Source organism: Gadus morhua, chromosome 14, assembly GCF_902167405.1.
Source record: "Gadus morhua chromosome 14, gadMor3.0, whole genome shotgun sequence".
Classification (NCBI taxonomy): Eukaryota; Metazoa; Chordata; class Actinopteri; order Gadiformes; family Gadidae; genus Gadus; species Gadus morhua.
The window spans coordinates 9,319,324-9,344,783 of record NC_044061.1 but is presented as its reverse complement, the minus strand read 5'-3'; the positions used below and the strand labels follow the sequence as shown (position 1 = coordinate 9,344,783).

Below are 25,460 nucleotides of genomic sequence, written 5' to 3'. Positions count from 1 at the left end.
TAATTTGCAATATTTGCCATTGAATTCATTGTAATCTTTCAATTAATTTATTGTTTACTGAGGTGATGACTATTTCGAGAGGAATGCAATATGTGTATGTTTAAAGGTTTATGTGAAGAAACATACTATATGTGTGATAAAATGACAATTGGTTATTCATAAATGTCACTTTATATTCTCTGCTACCATCATCTCCTGTCAAACAGGTTTTCCTGACCTGCTAGAAGTTCTTCTATGACGCGAGAGAGAGAGAGAGAGAGAGAGAGAGAGAGAGAGAGAGAGAGAGAGAGAGAGAGAGAGAGAGAGAGAGAGAGAGAGAGAGAGAGAGAGAGAGAGAGAGAGAGAGAGAGAGAGAGAGAGAGAGAGAGAAGCAACTTGTTTTGCCTCAAATTGAAACAAAAGGTTTGATTATGATTATTTCCTGGTTGAAGATTTTCACATTGATTTTAATTTCAAACATTTGCATATCTTTTAAGTTAAATTAACAGTTATGCAGGTAGGCCGAATTACAGGTCTGAATAGATATGCATTCTCATATACATGTATGTGCACATGTATACATACATGTGCACATACACGTGTATGAGAATATGAGAAAAAAAATTAAATTCTCTATTTATGGTTTCATAATGACTGAGTCACCGTTAAAACAAATTGGTTTCAGCTCTAATGCTGTTACTGTCTGTAATATGTTTCTATTTAGATAATTTGTCAGGAGATTTTGTTATTATTGTCCGAGTCTGGTTTTAACTAATGCTGGGCTTACACCAAACGATTTTCACAGTCACAGACTAATAACTGCAAGAGAGGATTTAGCGTTGGATCATGTGTGATATTTAACAAGGGTTTTGTAGTTTATATGGCGGTTGGATATACAGCAACCACAGGATATCTGCTAACTTCCTGTTCGGGTTTCACACCTTTCTTGTCAGCAGCACAAGAAACACAAACTTGAAAAACAAAAAACGGTACTATTATTCGGATGCACAGGGTTCTTCCCGTTCGTCTCGTCCCACCCCTAGTGCTAATAATGTAGTGGGCTGGTCTGGAGAGAAAATGCCAGGGCTGAATTTTTCTCCCAGTCCACCCCTGGGCAAGCTGTATAATAAATAACAGGAAATATATAACAGGTCTACATATTTGGCTTTTAAGCGTTGTGTTCCACCTCTGCGCGTCACTGTTGCTCCTACTCTCTCTTACTCCAACAGGCTACTGCTCTTCCAGTGACCTTGTTGCTTTTTTCAGCCTACTTTGGATTTAATTTTTTTCCACCATATTGATGATCTTTGGCTACATCCTTATAGTGAATGATAATACAAGTCAAAAATGTTGTGCTTCGCCTCCAAGTACCATCTTACTGTCTGTGTAGCCTTCCTTCTCATCTTTCTGGGGTAAGACTTTAAACTTTGTATTAATAATAGTCCAATGCTTGTTATTCATCAGAAATGGAACTGCTACCTGAAACATGAACGTTATTCAAAATTAGTAAATGATAACTAATCATGACATAAAGAAGCTTTTCCCCGTCTTATTTATTAAATACAGAAGGAATGTCTATAAAAAAAAAATACACGACCAACACACTGTCAAGAGTCCAACCGAATCCCCCACACGTAGCCTACTGTATATACTGTATATCTTGTAATGGGTTTTACACACCAAACACACCAAAACAAGACAAGGAAACAGACAGACCATGACAATGAAATATGTTCCAAGTCAACTTTCTACCAAAGAAGATTCGCGAGGCCAGATGGCAGCTATGCCATAGATAAGTCTGAAAGTAGGTTGTTAAATGAGATAAAGGTCTCAGAATCCGATATGGAGAAAATAAGATGCATTAATGCACTCTGAAGGGGCGAGCTTAACTTTGAAAAATAATTAAAATTAATAACGGCTATTTTTATTTTTTATTTCATCGGGAGCACCTTATTTTGGCCGCCAACACCAAGGTTGGTTTTGCGCTTACTGCAACGACAAAGGACAGGAATTCATGCGCTTTTTGGTTTACGTGCTTAGCCTAGTCTTAGATGTCTGCAATCAAAAAGGTAATAGAACATGGATGAACATCAACCGGCTGTCCCTTTAGGACCTTAGCCTGCTTGCAGAATATGTCCTTATCTCCCATACAAGTGGCTGAAGCACTCTATGTAATTATGGTTAATCGTATAACTAATTCGTATAAATAAATTCCTGTATTGGCAATGTAATCATTTCATTTCATTTCAAAGCTTTATTTACAGTTGTAGGGCATTGAAGTTTCCCTAATTTACAAATACGAAATGTTAACAGCAATATACATGCACAAAACAACAGAAAGGACAAATAAACATGAGCAAAACAAATAAAATAAATATAAATAAAAACATCTAAAAACAGTTGCAATTTGATGAGCTGAGATTATTCACCAAATAGTTAAATACAGTTTTCATGATTCGCTCCTGGCTTTACATCCTACTGCCAGCTCTGTACTGTCATGATCCGCTCCTGGCTTTCCATCCCAGCTCTGCCAGTACTTTTCCTGATCACCTGCCTGCCACTCCCACCTCTCGCAACCACCTTCACCTGCGTTCCCTCACCTGATTTAAATCCACTCTTTCCATTAAGGCCCTGTTTACACGAAGGGAAAACGCAGATATTTCCACGCGGTTTGACCTCTCATTTACATGAAAACGCAGTTTTTATCAAGAAAACGATCATTTCTAAGGCCCCGTTTACACGAAGGGAAAACGCAGATATTTCCACGCAGTTTGGCCTCTCATTTACACAAAAACGCAGTTTTTATCACAGAAAACGATCAATTCTAAAAACTCCGGCCAAAGTGGAGATTTCTGAAAACGCCGGTTATGTGTGGTCGTGTCAACGGGGAGAAACTGGGTTTTCGGTTCTGAAGCGTCACATTATGCGCCAGGAAATGCTTAACGTCATATGAGCGCCCTATGTTTACAGTTTGATTGTTACAGGAAGACGCTCGTGTTATTCGTTGTTGTTGATTCTGAGGATTCTGATTGGCTTGCATGGCTTTATCCTTCTCCCTACACTGCCGCCTATAGGTTTTGGCACAGTTATAATGGCGCTCAACGGCGTATTTATGCGTTTTGATGCAAACGACAATGTTACACACAATGTTATTTTTGAAAAAGAAGGGGGGGAAATATTTGTTTCTATAAATACCCTGCTACGTATAAACGTGGCCTCAGTCTCTGCCAGATTGTCTTCAGCAGCATGCAAAGCTCTCTAGTGTTATTTCCCGGATGCTTCCTTTGTTTCGACCCTGCTTGTCCCTTACCCATCCTCATCGTCCCTGCCCTGGTAACCTGAACAGCCTTCTGTCCCTGACCCTACTGCCTGCTCGCCCCTTGTCTGTCTCCCGTTTGGTTGGATTCCCTCCCCGGAGGTCTCTGCTAGCAAGTCGGACTGTTTTGGCTAGCTCAGGTTGTGGACTACCCTTATGTACCTTCTGTGGATTTTAAGAACCTGTTTGGACAATAAACTGTTTAACTGTTCCAACGCTGGTCTCAGTCTGTGCTGTTCTTGGGTCCAACCTCACGCCCATTACAACAGTAGCAGATGGGAGTACTTCTAATCTTAGCACTCCGGGAGTTCTGGCGGGAGTCCTGGAATTCTATATCTGAAATATATAATCAAATATAATATATAGATCTCTATCGAATATAATATATAATTCTATGGCCAAAAGCTGTGTGCGCCTCCGGATGACTTTATGAATCCTAAACGACTGCATCGGGTTCTCCGACGTCTCTGGTACTTCATTACCACATCAATCTGAACCGCGTCATGGAGGAGAAAGGGATAGTTGCCGTTTGCCGACTCCCTGACTCCCGACAGAGGAGAGGCGGACCTTCGGGGCAGAGGCGGGGCTCTCCCTCCGGCGGTAGACAATCCCTTTCTCATCCAGGACGCAGTTCAGTCTGGACTTCATGGAATCAAAGCCAAACTTCCTTTCCCCTAAATCCTTCTCAACCATGGACAAGACAACCCCCACTACGAGTCTTTACTTGTTGTGGAAGTACCAGAGACGTCGGAGAACCCAATGCAGTCTATTATTTTCAACAAATGGGAGCTTTAAATGTTTTTACACAGCTAAATATGCCCTTCTTATGCCCGCCTTTTTCCCGGCATGGTCCGCGCGTTTACACTGATGAGGCAATTTATTTTTGCTTTTTGTTTTTGCTTTTAACTTTGCTTGATTTCGAACTCCAATTTACCTTCTCGGGGCCTACACAAATTGCCGGTAATTTTTTTACGTAAATGCGATTAGACGGCTACAGAGGCGGGACTTCGGTATAGGTGCTGCTGCGTTGCCTCTACAGCAGAGACAACGCATTGATATCATCATGAGTAGTTCTCACTGGAGAGACGGTGAAATCCGCTAGCTAGCGACCATCATGGGAGATAAGGTAATGCATTTGCATAAAACAAAGATGGGGAAAGATGGTGCGATCTATGAGAAAGTAGGCCTACCAGAGGAACTTTCCTTGCGAGGCTTTTGTCGGGATAAAAAAAGGTGGTCAGCAAAATAAAGGATATGTTGGCGTTTTGGCACTTGGAAAAAAAAATACGGGAACACCAGCTTGCCATATATCAAGCATAGGTTTCTTTAGATTTTGAATTTAATTTGTGTTTGCCTGACCGATATAGGTTGGCCGATTTTTTCCGCCAATATTGCCCTATACAGATGCCCTATATCGATATCGGAGTATATGTTGGCCCATATGGGCTAATATGATGGCAACATCTATACATAATTAGCTCTTTATAAATCTGCTACAGTGGTGGTTGATCCTCTAAACAGTTTTACATCATATTCTGGTGAAGGTTATTAGCTCCTCCCCATACTACAGGTCATTGGTTCCTTTAGCTCATCCTTTTATTGTGATGTTGCTGTTGCCCAAAGCAATGAGTGAGCAGCAAATCTCAAGTTGCTCCAACCCAAGGATACCACAATACATACATAAATTATCAGCCAATATAGCGCTATAGTTAATATTTGACTCCCATTCTTTTTAATAGACTAATCTGCCCCGAAAATCCACTTATTAAATGCATGCTTTTTAATATTATAGCATTTGGAATTCCAATTAATATGTGAGCAAGGATAATGAATTCCTCTGTGGTTAAAGGCATATTTGTAATAGTCTATAAGTCTGCTTGGGAGCGAATGCATCAGGCATGTTACCGATAACCCTGTCACCAATAAGCACTGTATGCTGCTGTAACCAGTTGTCTGACCATAAACCAATTATTCGTGCATATTTCAACAAGTCTTCATTGTCTTCGCAGGGGGGTATATTTCTCGGAGGTTGATCGCATACGATTCAAAAGGTAATGAAATATTTAGTAATAATAAATATACATAACAAATCCATTTTGAACAATTTATAATTTAATAAGTCTCCAAAAATTATGAGATAGATGGCAAAGGCTAAGATAAGACCCATGACTAATAGCTAATAGTTTATTTGTTGTTTTTGAAGTTTTTTTCCAGAAAATAGAGATTTGCCCAAAGATTTGCCCAGAATTTGCCCAGAAAATGGAGATAAAAATGAAGACCAAAACAGTTGGAGGATCACTGAGCTAATCATGGAGAAGGGGTAAGGTTACTTCAAAATTTATTCGAAACCTGTGTATTCTACCCATGATATTAAAGGTTGTGTTTCGTTATAGAAAAGTCTAAATATTGGTCTTGTTGTTTTTCAGGCTTAAGTATACCAAGCCTAGTGTAATGAAAGGGTAAGTCTATTTATCTATCCATCACACAGGCTAAATTAATGTTGACAAATTATATTTTGTTACAATGTTTGGAATTTAAATGATATAGGCCTATATTTTTGGGGGGCATTGGCTACCAATGAAAAAGAAAGGGATACAAAATGGTCACATTGATAATGGTTGCTCCATTATAACACACCATTGTGTGGTAGGCGAATTGTGGCACGCTCGGCTTGCCATAGCCCGACACAGTGTAGCCTGCTAATAAATCCAAGGAAAAAGAAGAACGCACACAATGAGCAAAGCACGAAGATGTAGGGCGTCCAAGAAGGACAGCAAACTTTTGCGCAACATTTTCATCAATAAACAAAGCTTTCCCATTATCCAGAAATACCTTGCGGGTAATATGTTTGTTTGTTATTATCCCCCGTCACACGGAAGTGCGATTCTGTCGACCGATCAACGGACGGCTTGTGTAGCTCGAACTTGCCCGCAACCTTTTAGGCTACCCCAACGGAGGAGTAGGCCTACTGAGAGACGAGTACAATATCATCCCACTGCAGACACAAATGGGCGTTCTCGTGTGGTGGGGGTTCCCGTTTACGCAGACTGGAACGCCCCCTTCTTAGGGTGCACTCTCACACTAGGCCATCTGGCCGTGGCCGTTTTCACACCTAACCGTGGTCAACTGGCCCCATTGTTCTCTGGCCTGCACTCACACTAGGCTATCTGGCCGTGGCCGTTGGCCGTCGCAACTGTGGCCTGGCCACAGTAGGCTCTTGTACATACGTCATCACGTCGTAACACGTCATCAAGCGTCCGCTGCATGGACCATAATAATGTCTGCCGCCAGTCAGAGTTTTTTATCAACAATGGACAACAACACAGAGAACACAGTTCGCACTTTGCTGAGTCTGTTGCTTATTTGGAGCCGTTCTCAGATAGAGCCCACTCTCACTGCTGGTTTTTTCGAGTACGCCAACAAGCGTAAAGATCGCTTGACACCATATTTACCGTTTAATGGGAAAGAAGGCTCGTCGCCTTAATTATGTCCATGGTCGTCGCATGGACTATACGTCATCCAGCTCAGGCTGCGTAGCCGTGCGTGTGCGCGTGTCGGCTCATTAGCATCTGTACCGTGGCGGCCAGTACCGTAGCAGCACACCTCTCCCAAGTAGCCAAATTGGCCTGGCCTGGCCAGACTGGCCTCACTCACACTGGCAGATTTGAGCACGGTTAGGTGTGAAAACTGCCACGGCCACGGCCAGATGGCCTAGTGTGAGTGCACTTTTAGGCCCCGTCCACACAAAGCCGATTTCATGGCGAAACCACAAAGGTCTTGTACGGTTCAGCCTTCCGTCCACACGAAGCCGGCGAATCCGCTGACCGAAGCCGTAAACTTCTGAAACCACCCTCGGAGGTGGTTTCAAATCTACCCGGTTTAGTTTTGGATTCATGTGGACGCCTGAAACCGACTGAAACCGTAAACCATGACGTCATCGCCCCACCCCTCGACCCTCTAGCCAATGACTGTTAAGCCCGAGGAGTCTCAGAACTCACAAAAACAAAGATGATGGCGGACTACAGGCTTGTAATCGTTCTGCAGCAGATCATGTCCCTTGTTGTGTTGCTAAGCCATTATTTATTGAGACTGTTGACTTTGTTTGTGTTGTTAGGTGTTCGGGGGGCAGCCTTTATGCGCATGCTCGCCTCTTCTTCTTATTTAATTTTCTTCTGGATTTCTGTAGCAGAAGCAGCGCCCCTTATGGGCCTGGCATGTGTAAGACAGCGTTTCTACAGATCTACCCGGTTTCGCTTGACTCCGTCTTTACGGAGATACTCCGAAACCGGATAGATCGAAACCGGAACGGTTTCGCCCGTTTCTGCTTCGTGTGGACGGGGCCTTAGTGTACTACTCAAAAACCACGTAAATAGTGTTGTAAATAAACTTCCAAAGCTTTTCAAATCTTATTTGGAAAATAACTTCACATGGTGTGTCTTTTTACAATTTATTCGTTACCAGCATTCGTAGTGTTGATCAGCAGTGGAATAGTCTGCCAAAGACGTTGACGTCGCTTAGCAACCGAAGACGCTGGGGTTGTTACCGGACTACTACCCATGCAAGTGAACGGAGCGTTCCATGGCATTGAGAAGACCCGTGTAATAAAGGCCTATAATATTTCTGTTTATGGCATAGAGTTCTCCTCAGATTAGGCCAATAAAGCAATGATAACAAAAACAAAATAAACACAAACGCTCGATCAAAGGCCCGGCCCGACCCAGCTCAAGGATAGTGGTGGGAAATATCGGCGGGCCGGGTCGGGTCAATCAAAACCCTCATTGTAAACATGAATTGGCTAAACAAATGACCATGGCATTGAGAAGACCAGTGTAATAAAGGCCTATAATATTTCTGTTTATGGCATAGAGTTCTCCTCAGATTAGGCCAATAAAGCAATGATAACAAAAACAAAATAAACACAAACGCTCGATCACAGGCCCGGCCCGACCCGGCTCAAGGATAGTGGTGGGAAATATCGGCGGGCTGGGTCGGGTCAATCAAAACCCTCATTGTTTAACATGAATTGGCTAAACAAATGACCACTGTAGCATATTTAAACACAATTCAAATTGTGCAAGGAATTATTTCCATTGGTCATTCTCAGGGCCGGCCCGAGGCATAAGCAATACAAGCGGGCGCTTGGGGCCTCCTGACCGCCAGGGGGCCCCCTATCGGAAAAAAAAAATATATATATAATTACAAATAATTAAAAATAATAATGATAATAATATTAAATAACTTAAACAAGTGACCTGATTGAATGAAATAACGAATACATCTATACAAGACAATTCTGATTTTACGATCAATATATCTGCCAGCGTTCGAGTCATGCATATCAACTGCGTGCTCAATCTGCTGACAGATAATTCGCGGTCATAGACAGACACTGCATAATACTCAAGGTTAAGTTGGAAGGGACATATATAAGCATGTCATCTAAAAGGACGTTTCTCTCTGGTGCAAATCTGTTGAAAGATCTGTTTATTAAACTGATACTTTAAAAAAAAAAATACAAATGCTGTTGTATTTAATTATTTTACAATTTAACTTCAGTAAACCACACTTGATGCTTCACTTTGAATATGAATATAAAATAAATCTGTGATCTAAGTGCCCTCTAAGGTTAAAAGGTGACTGTTTTGGTGTAAATAACGACTATAATAATACAGGGGTCTATCCAGGGACAAAAGTCTAGAATATTTTTGGCATGAGAGCAACTGAATGAGCCTTCCAGGCCCAAGAGGTCAAGGGGCACTGAAGCCCAAGCCCAAGTCACTATCTCAATAAGTCAAAAAGCAAAATGCTATGAATATGCTTAAATTGAGGTATTTCCCTTCTCCAGCTGGCCATATAAAAAATACAGGAAATCACATCTACGTAATTCAGTATTAATACAATTGATAATGTCAATTAATACATTGTCAAATCATTGTAGTGTGACATTTTTGTCAATAATCGTTGAGCGCAAATGACTTCGCTAGGTGGGAGGGGGGGCCCCAATATCAAATTCTTCTTAGGGCCCCCGAAAGGCTTGGGCCGGCCCTGGTCATTCTGACCGGGGACATTAAGAAATGTCGGTCTTCCTAATTTTTTCCCGGGTCAATGACCGGTAATAACCCGACAACGGAAATTGCAATAAACCAACCTAACTTTCACCATCAACACACCAAACCCGATTTTCTCAAACAGAAGTTTCAAAATAAGATCTAGTAGTAAGTACAGGGAGCATAGGACTAACGTTAGCCAAGTGGGGGCTCCATGATTGCTATATCTAATGAGAGAGGTAAAATTGCCATTAAAGGGGTAGTTCGGAATTTTGGACATAGGGCCTGATTCCGAAGTGAGCATTGGTATTCTATATCACTGGAGACAGTTTTCAACACATTTCATTCAGTCCTTCTAGTTGCAGAGTTCGCTTGTGCTAGGCTAGCGCACGTCAACGGGCAATGCTAGCCTGCTATTAAAAACAGTCTTACCCACTCCACAGTACACCCGAGGTAAATCAATTATAACGCCAGACTATAGATTGAAATGTCTGTGTTGATAGAATAATGTTAGAAATAAAACTAACCTTGCATCGCATGAATCATCGAGGGACTACTTTCTCAGCAGAAGCGGAATTCTACTATGCGCTGGTTAGGTTTGTAACCGAATCACGACAGAAGAACGTAAACAGAGAAGCGTGGGACAGAAGCGCAATTGAACGACTAGGCAACATGATGGTTCAGTGTGCTTTTAGAAATTGTAGAAATAAACGGAACAGATGGGCACCACAAAGTTTCCACCAATTTCCAGTGCGAGATCCAGAAAGGACTCAACTGTGGCTTGTTGCTGCTGGCTTTGACATCAAAACACCGGCTCGTACATGTACGGTTCGTTGGATACAACAAATTCCTCATAATCGTCTTCAAAAGCAGATGCATCGCTAACTCCTCCAAACGTGGCCATATCTTGTTAATTTAATACGCTTGTAGAATTCCTTCGTTCACTCTGCGTTTGTAGCAATGACAGCGGCAGGTAACCTAGGTATCAGTCCGCCGCTGCCGTAGCCTACGTACAGGAATATAAACACTGCTGCTGAGACCCCGCAATTCCCTCAAAATGCAATGCAATGCAAGGTTGGTTTTATTTCTAACATTATTCTATTAACAGACATTTAGATTTATAGTCTGTCGTTATAATTGATTTACCTCGGGTGTACTGTGGAGTGGGTAAGACTGTTTTTAATAGCAGGCTAGCATTGCCCGTTGACGTGCGCTAGCCTAGCACGAGCGAACTCTGCAACTAGAAGGCCTGAATGAAATGTGTTGAAAACTGTCTCCAGTGATATAGAATACCAATGCTCACTTCGGAATCAGGCCCTATGTCCAAAATTCCGAACTACCCATTTAAGGAAGGAAAGCATAGTATGCGACTGTGCTTCGCAGTATGCCTTGTGAAACCCAGTATGCCTTTCGAAACACCTCGTGATTGGTCGATGAAACGCTACCAGGAACGCCTAAAGGGCGTTCTTGTGTCATGACGGCAACGCCCAAGCCTGCAAATGGACCCTTCTCGACGAAAACGGCTCAATACGGCTCAGTCCGGGACACGCCCGCTTTTGGTGGTGGAAACGCGATCCGTGCCGCACCTTTACGCACCGAATCGACCCCAGCGCCGGTGGAAATGCGTCATAAAGGAGATAAGAAAGGAAGTGTAGGAGCCATTCCATTGAAAGAACTGCAGGCGTCGCACTTTCGTTTTTCTTTCTGTTCGATGACGCAATCACTGCGTGTCCCGTGCATATAGTAATTGAACGCAGGTGCGAGCTACACAGGAGACGCCGACAGAAATCGTTTTCAACCGCTCGGTACCACGCCGCATCTATACACACAATATGAAAGGATAGGAACGTTTTCGAGGCAAATAAGCGACGCCGTTTTATTTTGAACCGAACGAATAGTGTAGGTGCATGCATCGTCTTTAAGTTGTTCATTTGTTACTTTGGATGGCACACGCCTGCAGCCACATACACAAACGGCCATTCATTGACCCAGTCCCGCACGCACGCACCCACCGCAACCAGCCGATCTCCAAGCAAACTACCGTATTTTCCGCACTATAAGGCGCACCTGAGTATAAGCCGCAGCAGCTAAATTGAATGATGTGTACATAGATAAGCCGCACTGGACTATAAGCCGCGGGTGCAGTGATGTTGCTAGGTACGCGTCCTGCGTCCCTGACGCATTAAAATCTGAAAGGACGCACTAAACTCACTATCCATGCGTCCCGGGGACGCATCTCATTTTCCCCATGAAAAACGATACATTGTGAACATTAAAGAACTCGTGTTTAATCACAGTAACTGGCCAAAGAAACCTTATTGTGAGCAGACCGGACAAGCGCTGTTTCAACCCTCTGCGCATCTACTCGGCGCAGACGTGATCCCCTGTACAAAGTATCGCGACATGCTAATTTAGCCGCTACCAAAACAACTAGCTCGTCACCGCTGATTTCATTTCAACAATTAAAAATACGAACTTCATAGTAAATAAACCCACGTTTCCACTGCTCGATGCTGTGCTCATTCGTGTCGATTATGTTGTAACGTTTAGGGGACGTGCTGTGATGAAATAAATGAAACATAATCCGGTGGTGGTGATGAAAACTACATTGAACGGCAGCCGCCATATTGTTATGCCCAAACGGCGCCTGCGCATACATCGCGCTTCCAACGAGATCCCGTTTTTCTCGAGAAACAGGCAGAGAAGAGAGAACGCAAAAATGCCACCAAAGAAAAAGATGAAACCTATTGCAGGTCAGCAAACTATTGCAGCTGCATTTTCTGTCCCCACTACTACTTCGCGCGTTTTCTGCTGGAGCCCGCCACTGGTGGCGGGGCGCGGACCGGTCATAGAGCCCATAGAGTTAAAGTCGGTGGACTCGTCTGTAACCTGTAAAATCCATAGATTAGCCGCACTGTTATATAAGCCGCAGACTCGAAAAATGGGGAAAAAGGCGCGGCTTATAGTCCGAAAATTACGGTATAACGCCTCGTTTCCACATACGTACATTCTCGTATGCGATCCAACCGTCTCCGACCGAAAGTCCATTCATTCCTATGTGATTCTCCGTAATGTCCGTTTTTCCTCCGAGACTCCTCCCCTCCGTAAAATTTCTGTCCGGTATGTCCGTAATATACGTTCAAAAAATTTAACTTTCGCCGTCGTTTTACGGAGATACCGTATGAAAGTTTTTATGTTTTTCACAAAACTTGTAGGATAAGTACCTTGCAGGCCAAACTCCTCAGCGATCTCTTTCCAAGCCTGTTGGTTTTGTTTTTATCTCTGTATATGTCGATCCTCATGTTCCAAAGTACCGGTCTCCTATCCGCTTATCCGGGGTCGGGTCGCGGGGGGAGCAGCTCATGCAGGGGGCCCCAGACTTCCCTTTCCCGGGCCACATTGACCAACTCTGACGGGGGGATCCCGAGGCGTTCCCAGGCCAGGGTTGAGATATAGTCTCTCCAACTAGTCCTGGGTCTTCCCCGAGGTCTCCTCCCCACTGGACGTGCCTGAAACACCTCCCAAGGAAGGCGCCCAGTGGGCATCCTTACCAGATACCCGAACCACCTCAGCTGACTCCTTTCTAAGTAAAGGAGCAGCGGCTCTAATCCGAGTTAGGGAGACGCCAGCCACCCTTCTGAGAAAACTCATCTCGGCCGCTTGTACCCGCGATCTCGTCCTTTCGGTCATCACCCAGCCCTCATGACCATAGGTGAGGATAGGAACGAAGATCGACCGGTAGATCGAGAGCTTTGCCTTGCGGCTCAGCTCTCTTTTCGTCACAACGGTGCGGTAAAGCGAACGCAATACCGCCCCCGCTGCTCCGATTCTCCGGCCAATCTCACGCTCCATAGTACCCTCACTCGCGAACAAGACCCCGAGGTACTTGAACTCCTTCATTTGGGCACTCATTTCCTACCCGGAGTAAGCAATCCGCTGATTTCTCCTAACATCTTTTGTCCGTAAATAAATTCATGCCCGTACGTAAAACACTAGCGACTCCTTCCGTAAATTTACGGAAGCACGGACACGAAAAACATACGTATGTGGAAACGAGGCGTAACAGTTTAGTGATGCCGCAGCGCGTTGAAGTCCGTCCCAAGGCGTCCGTAAGGCTTCAATAATTTGCATGCTTGAAAGCCGTGACATAAGTTGAAAACGTCTGAGGAGTTATTCCCTGGATGGATGTAAGGAACATGTTGTCGGACATTAATTAGTTGTGGAATTAATTGTATATTTAACCGGAATGGAGCATCGGAACTAAAACGCTGTGATTAAAGTCTTGTTTGACGTGAGGATTATTTGAACGGAAAAAGCCGTATAATGATCCAGTTGATGACACGAAGTGAATGACTTTAATCACCACCGTACGGAACGTTGAGGAGCTGCGGCCCGTTTGACTTTTGAAAACGTTTGACTTTTCCGCGCCCCGTTTGAAAACGTGCTTTAACTCTGCAACTTATGTGCGCGTATAAATTTGCGTGGTTGATTTGTCGACAAAATGTCAATTGAAAATAAAGACGCCAGTAATGTGGTGGAATATGAGGAGCATGATGCAAATGTGGTGGGAGGCAATCGCCCTGTCGCAAAAACTAAAGATGGAAGCGAGTCAGAAGTTAAACCAAAGAGAGTGCCAAAGTTAACTGAAAAGGGACTCGCAGCTAAATTGGAGCGGTTAACTAAATCGAGAAGTGCTAAATTAAAGCAGCTGATCACAAGCAGAAATCAAATTGAATCACTTATGGTTGAATATGATAATCTGGAGGTTATTTCACAAATGCACATCAACTTCACTGTGCTTATCGAGGATTTTAGTAAAATACAATGCTCAATTTATGAACTGCTTCCAAAGGAGAGAAAGGAAGATGATCACACAAAATGGTACTTACCAAATCTTGCCAGATTTAATGAATTCAAAAGTACAGTAAAAAAATGGAAGCAATATGCAGCAACACTTGCACAAGAGCATCAAGCCACAGAGGTTCAAGAAGAGCATACTTCTGGTGCCTCTCTCATAAGCAAGGTTCCTCAAAGCAGCACAAGGAGCAGCCATATATCTTCTACAGCTTCCTCTTCCAGGCGTAAAGCTGAAGCTGAAAGAGCAGCGCTCATGGCACAAGCTGAAGGTCTTAAAAATAAACTTGCACTTGAAAGGGAAGAAGCTGAGCTCACTCAAAGGTGGGAACAAATAAGAGCTCAAAAGGAAATAAGCATTGAAACCCAACTTGCTGCTGCAGATGCTAAAATCAAGGTTTATGATGAGCTGGATGGAAGGAGCAGTGTGCTTTCAAGGCAAAAGGAAAAAGACTTTACTTTACTTCAGCTCAGTACGATGGGGCAGAAGATGCTGTTGATGGAGAGGAGCAGGATGATGACGATGAAGCTGGTGATGACGAAGGAGATGAACTTGCAGATGACAAGAACTACAGTCATGTTGCTGCACAGTTACCTGGACAGAGCTCATATGCCCCTAGAGGTGAAAAGCGGCATGTACAAGTTAAAGGTCCAACTTTCAAGACAGAATTATTGCAATTACCAGTATCCCACACTGACAAACATGCCCATGACAAACACAGTGCAGACATCAACCTGATGAAAATAATGCAAAAGCAGAACGAAATAACGGAAATGCTGATTAAAGAACAAAGACTCTCAACTTTGCCCTCAAAGGAAATTCCTGTTTTTAAAGGTGACCCCATGCAATACTTGACTTTCATTCGCACCTTTGAACATTGCATTGAAGGAAAAACAAGTAATGAGAGGGACAGATTGTTCTTCCTAGATCAGTACACTGAAGGGCAGCCAAAATTACTTGTGAGAAGCTGTCTACATATGGAACCTGAAAAAGGGTACAACAAAGCAAAGCAATTGTTGCAAAAACACTTTGGGAACGACATCCTTATTGCTTCAGCCTATCAAGAGAAGGCATTGAATTGGCCAGTACTTAAGTCCGAAGATCGAGCAGCACTGCAAGAGTACGCTTATTTTTTGCGTAGTTGTGGTAATGCCATGATTGACGTTGAAGCTCTTAATGACATGAACAATACATCTCACATGAGAACCTTTGTCTCAAGGCTTCCTTTCAAATTGAGAGAAAAATGGAGAGGTAAAGCTTATGAGTGTTATGAGCGAACCCAAGCAAGAGCCAAGTTCATGCAATTAGTCAGTTTGTTGAAAGACAGGCAAATATGGCATGCGACCCATTATTTGGAAACATCCAAGATGTCACACCAAAGGACGATAGGAAAAAAATCCCCAGAGTAAAATCAGGCTCTGCATACAAGAGTAGCTTCACAACTGTGACAACAGAAGAACCGCTTCAAAATCCAACCCCTGTTTTGACGGCACGACCCAGAATATGTTTGTTCTGCAAAAAGGACCACACAACTGAAACTTGTAAAGAATTGAACGGAAAAAAGCGTGAAGAGAAAGTTGAATTCTTCAAAGTCAACGGAATCTGCTTCGGCTGCATGAACAAGGGTCATCTAAGTAAGGATTGCAGGAGGAGACTGAGTTGTAAGATCTGCTCATTAAAGCACCCCACCATGCTGAACATCGAAAGAAATAAACCAGAGGAAATCAGGAGGCAGAATGAAGACAGAGCGACAGCAGTAAACAGCTCTCTGGTATCACTGGAGAAACCCGCTCATACTGGGGCCGGTGATAACCAAACATTAGCCATTGTACCAGTAAAGGTCAAACTGTCGAGCTGCAATAAAGCCATCCATACTTACGCCTTTTTAGACCCAGGCGGTACTGCCACTTTTTGCACAACTACCTTACAAAGACAACTGAATGCTAAAGGAAGGAAAACAAGAATTTTACTGAAAACCCTTGGACACGAGAAGGTTGTGAATGTAGACAGAATCTCCGGTTTGGAAGTATCGAATCTTGAAGGAGATGATTTTATTGCGCTGCCAGCGGTCTACACGCAAGAGGAGATACCTGTTACAAAGGAGCAAATTCCCACATTGGAAGCCTTGAAGGAATGGGATTACCTAAAGGAGGTTGTATTGACCCATATTGATGCTGAAATCGGGCTTCTGATAGGAACTAACGCACCTAAGACCATGGAACCATGGAAGATAATAAACAGCCAAGAAGGTGGTCCTTATGCTGTCAAGACCAGGCTAGGATGGGTGGTTAATGGACTTTTGAACGACTGCAGTGACGCTGAAGGTCAGCTTCGCCAGGTTCACAGTAATTGAATAGCAGTTGTAAACTTGGACGATCTTGTAAGAACTTCAATCAAGACTTCCCTGAGAAGGTGTATGAGGAGAAGGCTGAAATGTCCATACAAGATAAACAATTCATGCGCATTATGTCTGCTTCCGCCAAAATGAAAGATGGACACTTCCAGCTAAAACTCCTGTTCAAAAAGGATGACATCTCCATGCAGAGCTTTCCGGATGAAGTTGCGAGTTTGAAGAGTGAAACTAGGAATGTCAAAAGACAAAGCCCAATCTTTAAGCTTGATCCTAAGCTGGATAATGGAATACTGAGAGTCGGGGGAAGACTGAGTAAGCTGGCCATGCCGGAAGAGACAAAGCACCCCGTCATCCTAGCAAAGAATCACCATGTGTCGAGGTTAATTCTTGAAAATATCCATAGACAAATAGGACATTGTGGAAGGAACTACATGTTATCTGTTTTAAGGCAGAAATATTGGATCCCTTGCGCCAATGCATTGTCCAGAACAATTATAAACGACTGTGTAAAATGTAGACGTCTACGAGGTGACGTTGGCGAGCAGAAAATGGCGGTTTTGCCTAGAGACAGGATCACTCCCGATCTGCCACCCTTCACTAATGTCGGAGTGGATTATTTCGGCCCCATCGAGGTCTAAAGAGGAAGGGGCACAATAAAAAGATATGGAGTCATTTTCACATGTTTAGCCAGTCGTGCGGTACACCTGGAGGTGGCGCATTCCCTTGACACAGATTTGTGCGTTAATGCCCTCCGACGATTCATTTGTAGGCGAGGACAAGTAAACAAACTAAGATCCGATAACGGGACCAACTTCATTGCTGCTGAGCGAGAGTTGAAGGAAGCACTTAAAGCATGGAATCAGGACAAGATCAGCAAGGCTTTGCAACAGAAAGGTGTGAAATGGACCTTTAATCCCCCTGCAGCTGCCCATCATGGAGGTGTGTGGGAGAGATTGATTCGGTCGCTGAAAAAGGTTTTGCTCTCCGTCATAAAACAGCAAATATTAGATGACGAAATCCTCACCACTGTCATGTGTGAGGTTGAAGCTATCCTTAATAGCCGTCCCCTGACCACTGTATCAGATAATCCAAACGGCTTGGAACCGCTGACCCCAAACCACCTACTACTATCCAAAGTACAGCCCTTGCTCCCACCGGGAACCTTTAAGCAAGAGGACACGTACGTAAGAAGACGTTGGCGCCAAGTACAATACATATCAGACCTGTTCTGGTCCAGGTGGCTTAAAGAGTATCTACCGCTCCTGCAGGAACGCCAGAAATGGAGCAGAGTTAGGCGGAATTTCATGGAAGGAGACATTGTGCTAATAGCAGATGTAACCGCCCCTAGAGGGTCATGGGTTATTGCTAGAATCGTGAACATCAACCCTGACCAAAGAGGTGTCGTGAGGAGTGTAAAGCTTCAAACCCGGACCAACTTAATCGAAAGACCGGTCACCAAGATCGTGCTCCTGGTTCCGGCTACCGAATTAAGACGCACACTTAGTTGACACTAGTTGTAGTCAATTAACCTACTTTAATGTATGCATAGACTCCTGCCAAGACTCCTCTCTAGCAGAGTGAGTCCAGAATACAGTTAGGCAGAGGTGTTCAAACTGTTTCACATGAACAGCTATTCAAACAACCCCCCACAATGAAAATGTCAATAATACAGAGACACAGAGTTGCCTGTGTTCACATCAAGGAGAAGAATGCATAAGGGTGTGCCCTCTTCCTTGTGGCGGTTTACTCAAGCACAAAGGTAGGTGAGGCCATAAGGGCCTGTTTTTATGGTCTAAAAAAGTGGCCAAACGGGGCCAAACGAGGTCAGGCCATGGCTGTGTGTGCTGTCTTCACTGGCCATGCTAAATTGTAATAAACGAGTATCCACTGTCTACAGTAGCCCGTTGTTTCAAAGAAAACCATTATTTGATTTTTTTGTTGTCAATGTTTTTCCACCCGGAGAACTAAATGAGCTAAGTGTGTGAGGATCAGGAACGATGGGTGTTCCAGGATACACTGCATCATTTACCTTTTTGAATAAAAAAAAACACCCCGCTGTAGGTTGCCCTTCAATAGGTGCCTTTTTCTCTGGGAATATTGGGGTACTACATGGTGAATCAGGACACGGAACTGTCACACCGGCTTCCTACCATGAGTTGAAAACCGGTGCAATACCATCGATCGCCTCTTGGCATAACCTGTACTGGTATTGTATGTCTAGCGGATTCTGCATGCAGTGGTGTGCGTCTGTTATCAGTATGTCAGCCATTGACCCCGGTCCCTCTTGCAGCATGAATAAAAGCATCCTGGAGTGCGTAACACTCACAAGTATGCTTGGATCATGGGGCTTGCATCGGAGGTAACCGTGAGGCCTGTCGCTGCAAATAACCCAGAGGCATCTCATCTTTTTATCTCTAGCGAATAGGGGTTTGCGTCATTTATCCAGAGAGTGTTTTTATCTTGTATACCATTCTTTATGTACCTGTTTGTTGTCCAGCTACCTGAACTGGAGAATCTGTTTTCTTCTGTCCTTTTACTCCTAGACGGATGGACGTTAACCCTGTCACAAACTGGAATGCTCCCCTGGTGTGGGAAGGGACCTTTGACCCAGTGGTGATAGATTCCATTTACAAAAGAATGGATCCAAGAATTGCTGTAATAGTGTTCGCGGTTGGCAAGTATGCCCACTTATTCCTTCTATTATTGCTTACATGGCTAATAAACCTAGCCTATATAATAGTTTTGCTTTCGTCCCTAAAAAGCAAAATATGTGGCCTTTCTCACTTTTGCCTGCTGACTAGAGGATTTAATAAATGAATCCTCCGACTTCTCTTTGGGACCAACGTGAACCAAGAGTTGAACCGCTTGACGCCATGTTTACCGTTTAATGGGAAAGAAGGCTTGTCGCCTTTATTATGTCCATGCACGTCGCATGGACTAATAAACACAACAGCTTATCAGATTTGTAACATAAAAAAATTTAAACAAATAAATGGCTCCCTAAAATTTTCCTGAACTGAAATGTTAATTTCAGTTAATTACAGTTCCCTATTTAAACAGCCATTATTGCCAGACAGTTTTCTCTCAGACAGACGGTGCTTTGATGTCAGTTTCTCATGTTGCACACACACACACACACACACACACACACACACACACACACACACACACACACACACACACACACACACACACACACACACACACACACACACACACACACACACAGGTAGACAGGTAGACAGCAGGCAGTTTGTGTATACAGTATGTGTGTTAATCATTAATTTAAGAATATTTTGGCATATTCTACTTAAGTAACAATATGAACAGAAAACGCCCATCACACTATAAGGCATCACAAAACTATCAAGGTCTAAATTATGTTATCCATCTTTCCTAGGTACACTCGTTTTTTGAAGGGCTTCCTTGAATCAGGAGAGAAGCACTTTATGGTGGACTTCAAACTAACCTATTACATCTTTACAGACCATGTGGATGAGGTTCCCAAAGTAAGTTCATGCAACATTCTACATCCGTTGTTTGTTTTGGTTTTATTTTGAAATTGACCTCCCTGTCAGGCACCACAACTGTGACGAAATCTGGGTAGGTCTATACCTGTGACGCCGGCTTTCGTAGCACCAGCATTATCTCAGTCCCTGAAGAAGACAAGCATTACTGGCCTTAATGACTACAGGCCCGTCTCACGACCTCTGGAGTCATGAAGACCGTTGAAAGACTTTTCCTAGCCCATATCAAGAATAAAGACACTCAAACCTTCAGCCCTTGAGCACAGCAGGCCTCAGTGAGGATACTGCCAAGAGAATGGAAGGGGTGTTGCAGTCAAAACAACCTGAAACTGGGATCACAGTGTGTACATATTGAGCAGCCTGGCAGTGAGGGTTATCATGTAAAGCGTCACTGTGTTTAGGTACACTAACTGGGTACACAAACCTTGATTATTAAGGTTAAAATGAGATGTTCTTTATGTTTCAGTACACCAAGTGGTCGCCAAGTAGTTCCGTGTTCCTTATCGATTGCTTGGATCTTTTGTAGCTAATAAATTGTTTGTGATTTGTGATTTGGGTCATCCTGTGTGTTTCTCCTAGATTGACCAAGCTATGGGCCGGAAGATCACCATCCTCCCGGTTCCCAGTGCCACTCGTTGGCAAGACGTGGTGCTGGGTAGGATGAAGTATGCCACCATCGCCATCGACCAACAGGTACACCTGATGATACATTAAGGGTGCACTCACACTAGGCCATCTGGCCGTGGCCGTTGGCCGTTTTCACACTTAACCGTGCTGAACTGGCCCCATTGTTCTCTGGCCTGCACTCACACTAGGCCATCTGGTCGTGGCCGTTGGCCGTTTTCACACCTAACCGTGCTCAACTGGCCCCATTGTTCTCTGGCCTGCACTCACACTAGGCCATCTGGCCGTGGCCGTTGGCTGTCCCAACTGTGGCCTGGCCAAGGTAGGCTCTTGTACATACGTCATCACGTCATAACACTTCATCACCAAGCGTCCGCTGCATGGACCATAATAAAGTCTGCCGCCAGTCAGAGTTTTGACAACAATGGACAACAACACAGAGAACACATTGTTCGGTGGTGTCCTCGACTTTGCATATGGTCGCGGATTCTCCCAAATACATTGGAATTCTTGTGGGTCATCTCCAACTGTGCCTGAATATCATCGTCTGCCCAAATGGCTAACAGACACTCGACTTCTCTTTGGGACCAACGTGAACCAAGAGTTGAACCGCTTGACGCCATGTTTACCGTTTAATGGGAAAGAAGGCTTGTCGCCTTTATTATGTCCATGCACGTCGCATGGACTAATAAACACAACAGCTTATCAGATTTGTAACATAAAAAAATTTAAACAAATAAATGGCTCCCTAAAATTTTCCTGAACTGAAATGTTAATCTTTTACAACAGAAGTTCCCTATTTACAGTTCCCTATTTAAACAGCCATTATTGCCAGACAGTTTTCTCTCAGACAGACGGTGCTTTGATGTCAGTTTCTCATGTTGCACACACACACACACACACACACACACACACACACACACACACACACACACACACACACACACACACACACACACACACACACACACACACACACACACACACACTTCTTACTTTTATCACTGACTATTTCCCTATCAATATTATCAGGAACCTTGTTTCAAGTGATTAAAACATTTAAAGGCACCCAGTGCAACTTTCGAGGCTTAAAAATAAACATTCAATTTCTAGTCTTTTTTACACGTAGTAAGTTTCAATAACTCCATACCATTACATACCGACATTCAAGGAGCAAAGATGAGACGTCGAGACTGTAACACTTGACACTGATGTGATTGTCTGAGCGAGAGAGATCTGACAGAGGATTACCTAATATGACCTAGTACATTTACCTCTCGGTTAATTTACCTTTTAGTGAACAGGTACGCTGTTATTAAGCTTAACAGAACAGGATTTACATGATAGGCCATGCTATCCAATATATACCAATACATATATACCTAATGTTTAATATCATTTTCAAATGCTTCTTCTACAATATCTCTTACTGTCATTATGTTCATCTAATGGAGACCTGCTCCACTCTACACCAAGCCAGTAATTATTTATTATTTTAATCATTTTTAAACATTTTAAACATCATACCTCACAAACAGGCAACAGTTCATCTCCCTCTCCGGTCACTCATCCACCCTCTCCCCAGTTACGCAGGGGGTCCCCCAGGGATCAGTCCTCGGCCCCCTCCTCTTCATCTGCTACCTCTTCCCCCTTGGTCACATCCTCCGCCAACTCACCCTGGACTTCCACTGCTACACCGACGACACCCAGATATACGTCACCACCAAATCCCCCCAAAATCCTCCCCTCACCCACATCGAAACTTGCATCTCTACAATAAAAACCTGGCTAACTCACAACTTCCTCAAACTGAACAGTGACAAAACTGAGCTCCTCCTCATTGGCACCAAATCCACTCTCAATAAAACTGGTCCCATTTCACTCACCATCGACTCCTCAACCATCACCCCCTCCACCCTGGTACGCAATCTCGGTGTCATCATGGACCCCACCCTTACCTTCACTCCCCATGTCAGCCACATCGTCAAGACCTCATATTTCCACCTCCGCCGCATCGCCAAAATCAGACATTGCCTCCCCCCCCCTGCCGCTGAATCCCTCATCCATGCCTTCATCTCCTCTCGCCTCGACTACTGCAACTCCCTCCTTACTGGCATCTCCTCCCATTCCCTCCATAGACTCCAAATGGTCCAAAACTCTGCTGCCCGCCTCCTCACCCACACCCGGTCCCGTGAACACATCACTCCCGTTCTCCACTCTCTCCACTGGCTCCCCATCAAGCAGCGCATCAACTTCAAAATACTCCTCCTCACCTTCAAAGCTCTTCCCCACCTAGCCCCCCCTTACCTGTCTGACCTCCTCCTCCCCCACCGCCCCTCCCGAGCCACCCGTTCCTCCTCCACTCTCACCCTGACTATACCAATATCCCGATTAAAAACTTTTGGCGACAGAGCATTCTCACGCACAGCACCCCGACTCTGGAATTCCCTCCCCCAATCTGTTCGCCACTCTCCCTCACTCACAACATTCAAGTCCCGCCTCAAAACTTACCTCTTCACCCAAGCCTATGATCTTCCCTATCCCTAGCCACCATAACTGCCTACACTTCTACCCCCTGTTACATCTCAATAACTCTGTTTTTTTTTTATTTCTGCCTGTGCTGTGTATGCTTGCGTTGTCCCCCTTGTCTGTAATACCCCCCCCACTTCTTTGCCTGTATATGTACATGTGTCCTGCTTGTACTGTCCCCCTGTCTGTAATACCCCCCCCCCCCCCCTCTATGACTTTGTAATCTGCGACTTTGGGTACCTGAAAAGCGCATTATAAAATGAAGATATTATTATTATTTATTATTATTATTTATTTTATGATTTAAACATGAACCAATGCTGAAGAGGAAAAGCAGGCAACGTTTATTCCCTGCTCTAGTTCATTTTACACCTGTGTTGTTTTAATCCAATAGAACTGACCAGACAGCTGTTGTACAGAAATATATCTGACCTATTTACCCCACATAATATTAAATTAATAAATATTAGCATATTCAAGTATCACATAATATAATGTTAAAGAATTTAACATTTCTTACACAACTTGTACTCATTTGTTCTTCACTGTTATATACTGTGTTCTTAGATTCGTAATCAGTCCGACTATATCTTCATGATGGACATCGACAGCCTCTTCCACGGCCGAGTCGGAGCTGAATCTCTCAGTCGGATGTCGGCTGTTCTTCATCGAGGATACTACAAGGTTTTAATATAGATGTCCTGTTATCATTCAAGTGCCCTCTGGAATATTTGAATGCCTATTAGTATTGAGTTTAGTAACAGCCATCAGTTGATCGTTCCCTCTCCTTCCTAGGACGAAACAAGGAAAAAGTTCCCGTATGAGCGCCGGCCTCAGTCTCAGGCTTACATCCCGATGGATGAGGGAGACTACTATTACTCTGCGGCCGTCTGGGGCGGATACCTGGAGGACATGTATAAACTGGTCAGGTAGTTAACCTTTTACAGTGCTCCGGTTGGATATATATTTTAGCACAGCGTTGTTTTGCCAGTGCGACTTGTTGCGAGGGTAAAAATGGTACATGATGATAATGCCATTCCTCATTGATGGAATGTTGATGAGATGTGAGAGGCAAGCTTTGTTTAGGGTTAACTCGTTCATTTAATAAACGAGTGAGTTTTAGGTCGATTTTATTTTAGGTCTACCTGTTGACAGCCTGGATGGGATGGGAGCCAATTGATAAGGGTTAGGAGAAAGTATGGAAAATGAATAATATACGTGTGTGTGTGTGTGTGTGTGTGTGTGTGTGTGTGTGTGTGTGTGTGTGTGTTTGTGTGTGTGTGTGTGTGTGTGTGTGTGTGTGTGTGTGTGTGTGTGTGTGTGTGTGTGTGTGTGTGTGTGTGTGTGTGTGTGTGTGTGTGTGTGTGTGTGTGTTTTAAGGTACTGCTATGAGCAGTCAGAGATCGATTCCAAGAACAATATTGAAGCTGTCTGGCAAGAAGAAAGCCATCTCAACAAGTAAAGTGTTAATAAAGCCTCATTTTTTGGTTAACTCAAGTTATGTGATCTTATAACATTTAACAGACATGTTAGACCTGTTGATGTACAGGAAATGTTCTTCTTGAACATTTCCTGTATCATCTTTCATCTTTCGAGACTCTTTCTAATGCCAGGTGTAAATTAAATCTGTTGTATGTGTTTTGGTCATTTATCAGATTGGCCAAAACCCCTTCATTCCGTTAATGTGTGAGGTCTTTGTCCATGCAGGTACCTCCTCCACAACAAGCCCACCAAGGTGTTGTCTCCAGAGTATCTGTGGTCAGACTATGACCGAAAACCTGAAGACATCAAGGTGGTCAGGATTTCTCAGCTGGTGAAGAATTACGCCGAGGTCAGGCCAAATGGTGGACACTAATTGAAGAAGAATGACTTATTGGAAGCCACTTCTTGACAGTAACGTTTTTTAAATTTAATTTTAGAGCGGGATCATGGGAAGGTACAGGCAGTTATTTACCAAGCATGTATTCATTGGGACAATGGGTGTAAACTAAAAAAATACGTTTTTAGTCTATCATACAAGCAAGGTTTTTTTCATTTGTAGATTATTGTATATTATAATTCAATGATACTGATATAAATTAATAAATTACATCCAGCCTTTTCTGTCAGCCAAAGTCATCACTGCTAAAAGTCATCATTGCTAAAACAACAGAATTGTCTACTTCATATTATATATATATATATGTATGAATGCATTTTTTTTCATTAAAGGGTATTTACATGGTTTTCA

The 25,460-nt window shown here is 43.5% G+C and overlaps 1 protein-coding gene across 3 annotated transcripts; it reads left to right on the top strand.

Moving 5' to 3' along the window:
* The first annotated feature begins 1,026 nt into the window (after positions 1-1,026).
* On the top strand, positions 1,027-25,460 carry LOC115558980 (globoside alpha-1,3-N-acetylgalactosaminyltransferase 1). Of its 3 annotated transcripts, XM_030377553.1 has the most exons (11): positions 1,027-1,391; positions 5,305-5,346; positions 5,499-5,615; positions 5,722-5,754; positions 19,094-19,228; positions 19,951-20,059; positions 20,657-20,770; positions 23,798-23,914; positions 24,026-24,159; positions 24,611-24,688; positions 24,938-25,460. In XM_030377553.1, the coding sequence occupies exons 1-11, from the start codon at positions 1,327-1,329 to the stop codon at positions 25,083-25,085; spliced, it is 1,092 nt and encodes a 363-aa protein (XP_030233413.1). In that variant the 5' UTR covers positions 1,027-1,326; the 3' UTR covers positions 25,086-25,460. The 3 variants fall into 3 exon arrangements, 2 of the variants coding, with proteins under 2 accessions (XP_030233413.1, XP_030233412.1); XM_030377552.1 differs by lacking the exons at positions 1,027-1,391; positions 5,305-5,346; positions 5,499-5,615; positions 5,722-5,754 and adding an exon at positions 18,773-18,909; XR_003979395.1 differs by lacking the exons at positions 1,027-1,391; positions 5,305-5,346; positions 5,499-5,615; ... (2 more) ...; positions 24,611-24,688; positions 24,938-25,460 and adding an exon at positions 13,380-18,909 and having other exon boundaries at positions 23,798-23,915.